Source organism: Ciconia boyciana, chromosome 16 (genome assembly GCF_034638445.1).
Source record: "Ciconia boyciana chromosome 16, ASM3463844v1, whole genome shotgun sequence".
In the NCBI taxonomy this organism is placed as follows: domain Eukaryota; kingdom Metazoa; phylum Chordata; class Aves; order Ciconiiformes; family Ciconiidae; genus Ciconia; species Ciconia boyciana.
Window position 1 is genome coordinate 8,459,733 of NC_132949.1, and position 8,190 is coordinate 8,467,922.

The 8,190-nt window shown below is 43.5% G+C and overlaps 1 protein-coding gene across 5 annotated transcripts in view; it reads left to right on the plus strand.

Moving 5' to 3' along the window:
- UNK (unk zinc finger) overlaps positions 1–7,123 on the plus strand; it is a 45,875-nt gene extending 38,752 nt beyond the window's left edge. For 4 of the 5 annotated variants that reach the window (XM_072881431.1, XM_072881435.1, XM_072881433.1 and 1 more), the window contains 3 exons: positions 1,454–1,635; positions 2,185–2,442; positions 2,849–7,123. In XM_072881431.1, the coding sequence (XP_072737532.1) occupies positions 1,454–1,635; positions 2,185–2,442; positions 2,849–3,004 (596 nt within the window). In that variant the 3' untranslated portion in view covers positions 3,005–7,123. The remainder of the gene's footprint in view (positions 1–1,453; positions 1,636–2,184; positions 2,443–2,848) is intronic. The other variant, XM_072881434.1, reaches the window with a different exon arrangement.
- Positions 7,124–8,190: the final 1,067 nt, after the last annotated feature.

The window sequence follows — 8,190 nt, forward strand, 5'->3', positions numbered from 1 at the left end:
AGCAGGTGAAGAGAGTAAAAAGAAAAGATTGGTTAAGCTTGGTCAGCATTATGGCAGAATTTGTGGCTTGCCAGCATCCTGCTTAGTGCTTGATTCCCTTTAAAGAAAACTGGAGCTTTAAAGACAAAATGTGAGTTGAGGTTCCATTAAAACTTCTTGCTCTCAACTGAGCATGCTTCAGAGCAGCTGGAATAGATCTATGGTAAGTGGCTTGAGCCACTGAAGAGCCTTTGTTGCTCTGCTAAATGAGTTGTTAATGCACCTAAGCCCTTAGTGAAGACAAGTTACTATTTTTCAGCTGTATTTTCTTGTAACTGTTGGTGTCTTGGCTGGTACTAAATGGGAAGTAAGTGGTGCTGGGTTAGCCCTCAGTGGGAGGCCATTGGCTCCAGGGCTTGCTTGCAGACACGGTCAGTTCGACTGCTGTAAGATCAAAATTACCAAATGCAACTAGATTTAGGAATGTCCGCACCCAGTGGTAAGCACCACTAAATAAAAATGACCCTTACATCAAACTGGTGCGTGTCTGTGTGCGTAAGAGTCCATATCACTCAGTAGTTCTGTCTTGATATGAGCTTTTCCTACTAGTTCTCCCCTGAGCGCAAAGTGTGGATGCTTATTTCAAGTAAAAATATTTTTGTTATTAAAAGAGTACAAACCTTGGAGTCTGTGAGAAATAGCCTGTTTTGTTCACAACTAGTTTTCTACTGCTTTGTCTCCTAAGCCTTGAATTTCTTCCTGAAAAGAGAAATTATTTGAACAAGCTAAAATAGGGAAGTGGTTGGTTAGTCTTCTCTGGTGCCAATCGCTAGCTTTATGCTAGAACTCTGCAGGGGATGAAGCTGATGTATTATACTATCGCCTCCACTTGTTTATAAACAGGGTTTTCCAGTTAGTGCTGTTTCTTGTGTATGCAAACAGTAATGATGTTGGTGCATTTTAGTCTTACTGTTTGGGAAGTGAGATTCCTTTTCTAAGCACCAACCTGAGGAGACAAAACCAGAAGTTTTCTTAGGGTAAAATGTGAGAGAAAGCACCACCTGGGTTGGCTGTGTGAACCAATCTGTTCACCAACACTGATGGCTGTGCTGCACAGAAAAGTGGGAAGGTAGTAAGCAGTTCAGAGGTTCTCATATGAGAAGGGGGATTCAAGCTGGTAGTCAGCTCTGCTGTAAAATAGATGCTTCTAAAAACAGCCTCGTTCAAAAGTTGCCTCCACACAGTTTCTTGGGTCCTCCCTGTATCATTAAAGATGAGGCCTAATGGTGTGAAACTTCCCCTATAAAGTCCCTCTATGACAGACTTCTGGGTCCTGGGGATGAAAGTAATTCTTAAGATGATCTTCTCTTTCCTATGTATACATTTTTGAATCCCAGATTTCACAAGGGTAGGGAGGAAATGGGGAAATTGCCAGCACCTGTGACATAACCCTCTCTATTTCCCTGTGAAACAGGTTTAAATGGGATGAACAGCAGCATATGGGAACACTTTGCTTCAGGGAGTTTTTCGCCCAGTACCTCACCTGCATTTCTGTCAGGTCCAGGTGCTGCGGAGCTGGCACGGCTACGACAAGAACTGGATGAAGCCAACAGCACAATAAAGCAGTGGGAAGACTCTTGGAAACAAGCCAAACAGGTACTTGAGCAACTCCTGGGAAGAGGGATTAGGGAGTGTAAAGGAGTAGGAGAGTGTCAGCCTTTCAACAGGAGCTTTCCAGACACTGAGGTGATGGGAAGAGCTGTAGGTTTTACAAACAGATTCTCTTAAGCATTCTTATTCTTTCTTCTGCCTTGGAAAGGGGGACTGAATCACTATGCCTGATGTGTTCAGATGCTGGACGTGTAAGCCCAGGTGTCATAACAGATGCACTGAGGTGCTTGACGGTTTTTCAGACCTGGCAATTGACTTAGATCCATGACAATTTGCTGGTATGCAAAGTTTATCCTCTTAACCATGTGAGCCAATTATGTAGGACCACAGCCCAATCAGATGGGGCATCTGGAATGAGCAGCGCTTTGAAGCAAAGCTCTGAGGATGTTTCAGAATTTGGGAACAGGGCAGATTGGACAGAACATGCTCCTGATGAGGAGTGTGAGGAAATTGATATTTTTGCCCAAGATTCTCTCTTGGAGGCTGACCGAGTTTTCAGGCTGCTTCTTTTACCCTCTTTGTTGAAACTTGTAGGCTTGTGATGCTTGGAAAAAGGAGGCAGAGGAAGCAAATGATCGTGCCAACACAGCTAACATGGAATGTGAACTGGCCCGGGAGCAGAGGGAAGCCTTGGAGCTGCAAGTGAAGAAACTGCAGGAGGAGCTGGAGAGGATCCACACAGGCCAGGACCCTCAGTTTCTGCGCTCCTTCTCTGACCTGGAAACACTCTCGCTCTCTTCACTTTACACCCTTCAGAAACAGCTGCGGGCAAACCTGGAGAAAGTCGATAAGGTGAGTGCCAGGGCTTTGCAGGGCAGGGCCTTGTTCTCTCTGCTCCTACAGATCACACCATTTTTCCCTTTTCTTTAATACAGCCAGAAATCAGCAGCCTATCAAAGCAATTCCATGTGGATGTAGCCAAAGTGAGTTTTAGCCAGCTTACAGAAAATACGTACCTCTTCTTTGTGCATAAAGTACAGAGTTTAAGTCAATCAAAGTTGCTCTGTTGATCCTAAAGGTCCTAAAGGACATCATGCTGTGCTGCTTTGCTTTTGCTTCAGAAGATGAATGGGCAGACAGCTGCAAGTCTGTCCCCTGCTGCCTCCTTGCTGTTCCCCAAACTACATAGCACAGGACAGGAGCCCTTTTGCTTTGTGACTTTGATGCTTATGTTTTGCCCTGTCCCCCTTTCTTGCAGGCGGTATTTCAGATGCAGTCAGTGAAATGCCTTAAGTGTCAGGAGGAGAACCGGGTGGTGTTACCGTGCCAACATGCAGTGCTGTGTGAAACGTGCGCCGAGGAGGGCGAGTGCCCCATCTGCCATCCCAACAGGCCCCACTCTCTCCAGTCGTGACCTTCCAAGGACACTTGTTCTAATCATATCGTATAGAACTTTTTAACTTTATACATACGTACATATATATGTATGTGTACATATATATATGTATGTGTATATATATATATGTATATATGTGTGTGTATGTGCATGTTTGTGTATGTATATATATGCACACACACACACATACACACATAAAAATTAGTTGCAGAGCACTTTTTAATATTTTACATCCCGTATCTAAACTGCCCCTCACCCGTGCCCCACTAATTCTAACTCTTGAGGAACTTTGAGAGCTGTTTTTAATACAGATCAAAGGGCCATTTGCAAAGAGTCTGTGTTTCTCCTCTTTTCTATTTAGGTAATAACAAATTTTTGACTATTTCCAGAAGGATTTAGAGTGGGCAAGAGAGGCTTCCACGTGCTTTCCAGAGGAAGAGTTGAGATCACTGGGAGGATCGAGGTGGATTGAAATGACTTGTTTATGTCTTCGGTCTCCCTGCTCTTTCACTGACCCAGCTTGGTTAAAGCCGTCCTCCCTGATGGAAGCTCTGTTGGGTGCCTGCCTGGTGGGCCTCACGTTGCCGATCTCTGAATGTGCAGGAACTTTGTCTGTCATTTAATCAGCAAAGTTCGCTTTTTAAATTTTTTTTTACACTCTTTGTATATTTGTATGAAAAGAAGAAAAGAGGGAAAAAAACGTATTGGACCTAGAGCAAGCCAAGCCCCAAAATTCAGTGACTAGTGTTCATTGCTGATACAGCTAACATGTTCCAGGTCTGAGCAGCCTTAGAAGTATTGCCCTTGTGTCAGCTAAAGCCCTTTAGGAAAGAAATATGGATGCAGAGGTTAGTTCTCTCCAGGCACCCCTTTGTCTGGTGGCTATCTAGAGACTTTTTACTGTTTTAGACCAGATTAATTTTGTTTTAGCCACAGGGACCTGATTCATAGTCACTGCTGAAATGCATGAAACAATTCCAGGTAGTCTGAGGACACTTTTGTTGAACAGAGTCAATGTTGCCTGTGTCAGCACCTCAAGGATGGTTTGTGGACTACTGGGTCCAGAAGCCCTTATGCTGGAGATCATGTATGCCTGTGGTGATAGAGGAATTCCAGCATAACAAAGAAATGCCACCAGCTTAGACCTGTCCAGTAGCTGAGCTTTCCTGTGACTTTCTTTACCAGTGTGTCCACTGGATTTTTACATCAGGTGGATTGCAGTAACCTGCTGGGATCTCAACCAAAAGGCCACTCAGTTGACTAAACATTTTTATTTTGCACAGGGATGCTGCCTGCGCTACCCCTCCCTGACCTGGAAAAGCACTGGAACCTCCAGCAGCCCACTGTTGTAGGAAAACTGAATTTTTACCAGAGCCTCTCAGAAAGCTTCATATTTAATGCAAAGACATAATTAGGTTTGCTTCCATAATTCCACCTTTCCTTTACATGGAAGGGGTTAATATGCATTCCCAGATGATCTCTTAAGTGCAGCTCTGTGTAGTTCTCTTTTATGTTTTTCCCATTAACTTGTTTTTGGGTTTTTTGGTAAAAATGCTTTTTTTTTCCCATGTGTATTTTATTGTAACTAGCATCTTTTTTTTTTTTTAATTTTTTTAATGGAGAGACACTGTCGAGTGATTATTGTGGCTATGTTGTTTGGTTATAGCCTTTGAATGTCTGTGCCATGGGGCAGCACATCTGCCTTGGTCTGATCTTAAGGAAAGACCTTTTATTAAAATACGTGAACATTTCTTTTTTTAGGAAAAAAAAAAAAAAAGAAAAAAGTGGGAGGAGGAGGAAAAAGCCCAATTAAGATAAAAATTTACTAAAAAGCTTTTGTAACTAACTTAAATCATAGGAAATAAACTCTTGAATCAGGTCTTTAATATTTATAAGAACCAGAGCTGATCAGCCTGTTTTGGCTATTGGTTTGTAACACTTACTTTTTATTAGCATGGTGGTTTATCTGTTCTCTTGCCTCCCTGTGGGACTGGTCAGGGTGATGCTGCCTTTGGCCAACCCTCTTTTTTCAGAACTGTCCAGCACCTGGCTGTGTGACTGCATCTGATTCCCACAGGGGCTCTTCACTTTGTCCCTTCTCATCAGATGAAGTTTGTCCACTGATGGCAGCTCTAGCTGTCTCAATAGGACCTCCAGTCACAGTGTGATGCAGGGCCCAGTTTCCATGGGGACACATTGCTTAGGCATGGGGGTACAAGGAAAATTCCAGTCCAGAGAAAGCATGTTTTTCCCTTTTGAGTAAAACAGTTTCTCTGTTTTAAAACTTATACTGAAGGACCAAAGAATTCAAAACTTCACGCATTTGTGGCCCTTAAAATTTTAACTTTCCATTGCCATGCTGCACTTGTGGCAGAACAGCCTGAAGGAATTAGCACTAGCCCCTTCCCTTGCCCCCACCCCAACATGTCTCAGCACTCTCTTTGCACAAGCACATAGACTGTTTCTCTCTTTCCTCTGGTTCTTTAAGAAACACTTCCTAAATTTAGGTTTCTATGAATTTGTTTGCTGCTTTAAAAAGAAAAAAAAATCTGAAATGTGAATTATTTTCTTAAGCATCAGATGGAAAAGACAACTTCATCTTTGACTATTTTGTGAATATTTGGGGGGGCCACTTATGTGACAATTTCGTAACTGAGTGAGGTGAGAGCAGGAGGAAAGGGCAGCATTTCTGACCCACTCCAGCAGTTGTTACTGCCTGCGTCAGGCAGGAAGGATGAACCGTAGTCACAGCACTGCGTTTAAGGCTTAAGAGTCTGTGGTCAGCTTCTGTATGGTGTAAAAAGAGTCTTGTTGAAATAAACCTGGTGCTAATATGTACAGCCCCTGTAATGTACTGTCATGCTTCCTTCTGAAGCAGGAACTCCCTTTTACAGGACACGCAGTAACACATCAGAACTAAGGGGGCTTTTTTGGCCAAGTCATGCTTCAAAATGAAGTTTTGGTCCACAAGGCTTCTTGATGAGCAGCCCAGCTGGCTGTTGCTGAACAGCCATGAACATGTCTGGGTCCTGCCTCTTCATACAGACTTCTTATTGGATGATGACATTTTCCTCCCCACATTTTTAGGAGCTTTGGAAGTGTTGACCTCAGTGACTAATTGTGCAGGTCGGACACTTCTGAGCTAAGAGCTTGGGGAAGGGAGTCTTAATTGTGTTGTGAAACCACGGTATCTTAAAGGTCAATAAACTTTTATGTTATTATGGAAAAACAATATAGAAGCAGATGGCTTAAGACAACACTCTCCTGGGTAGATAGATATCAAAAAGCAAGGCTAGAGCTGTAGATGATAGCCAGGAGCTGAAGAATGTTGGCATTGCTTTGGGCTAACAGGACCACTTGTAGATCACCTCCAGCCTTAGATGACATAGCCACATGCCAGCTGTGGCGCAGGAGGGACCAGAGGAAAGTCTCAGAGCTGGAGCACAACATTTTCCTTAAGCAGACCCCCCCCCCGAAGGGGAGTCGCTGCAGCTGATCCCCTGCCGAAGGGTTTTATACTTTCCGTACATCTCTGAAGCTGAACCTGAGCCACTTGCAAGGCTTGTGCAGCTGAGACAATGAAGAGAAGTCCTTACCCTGTGAGGAAGCCCGTAACACTGAACGGACTCAGTAATTCATTGCTGTAACACCAGCCTCCACACCTCCTCTCTTTCTCCTTTTCCCCCACCTGAGAAGGAAGAATATTACTAGTGTTTTCCTCCAGAATTATAATAATCCTTGGAGTGATGGCCAACAGCAAAATAGATTTTACTGATGTAAAACCTAGTATTTTAAAGGTGAAGTATTCCTGCAAACTAGTGACTGCATTGGAGAGATTTCTGGGGCTTCCCCACTCCGTAGCTTCCAATGTTAAAACAAAATAAATACCGTATACGTTTTAAAAATAATAATAATAATAATACACACTGCAGTATTTCTGGTGGCAATTTTTGACCAGTCTCTTCCCTGCTTTCCCCAGGAGGAAGGGCACTGGGCAGAAGCGCCCCTAGTCCGTGTAGAAGTTGGCAGAATGGTGATCGGTGGTGTGTAAAACGTGTTGTTGATTCCATGTATAGAACTGTGATTTCAGCTGTCGTTCTCTCGTACTCTGTAAATATGTGTTTTGGCTGTCGGAAACCTGGTTTAGACTCTTTTCTTGGCAGAGTGAATTTGCATGTGGGGCTGGAAAGAACTCAATCTGTGTCACAGTTTCCAAGGGCAGGATGGATTTTTTTTTAGAGGACAATAAATTTTTATTTTTTTGCTAAGAAAAAAAATATATGATAAAGCAGTGTGTGCGTGTGTGTGTGCGCATGCGTGCCCGGGGTGTATGTGCAGCCTGCGCCCTGCTCTGGGGCTTGGGGAGAGGTGGAGAAGTCTGTGCAGTGAAACCCTCAAAATAACAGATTGAATTCATCTCTGTGGCCAATTTTGCCTTCTCCCTTTCACATGACCAAGAATAATTTCTTCCTGAGCTCCCTTCTGGGTCAAGCCCCTTTTTCAGGGGGGGGTTGCCCTTCACCTTTATGATCAAGGTGCAATGGAAGAAGGGGAAAGTCGATGCGGTGCGGTTAGGTGGGGCAGAGACTCCTTTGAAAATGGCAAAACCACAGAGCAAAGAGTGTTCTTTCTTAATGTGGGCAAGTATTTATCTCTAAGCATCTCCCACGAGAGGCAGGCTGGGTGGAGGTGGGCTCTGCCTGCGGCTGTGTGCCTGTGCAGGTGCAGGGGATATGAACATTTAAATTGTTACATACATGGTTTCATGCACTGGCAACCAAAAGAATATGCCTTACATATGGATCCAAGAACTACCTTTTATTTTTGATCTAAATTAATGCTTTAAAAATGCATCAACCACTTACCCTTAGTCCAATCACAACAATAATCTGAATCACCCAATTTATATTACAGATTACTAGTAACATAATAAAATCAGTAGACATAAGTGCCTGCCCCCTTCCCTTTTGTGTTGCAGCAATCTGCCTGTGTCAGGATTCTTTACCAGGATGATGATGATTATGGGGATTTCTTCCTCAGTCTTGCATTTGCTAGGAGCTGGTTTTGTGTGCTTCAATCCATAGTCTTTAATGTTTAGGCTATTCTCCTGGTCCATGGGGTTAGTTACACTCTGGTCATTTAAGGTTTATTAGTCCTTCTCTGTAAAGGGTATGATTTCTTTTGGGGTGGGAAAAGACCCACAC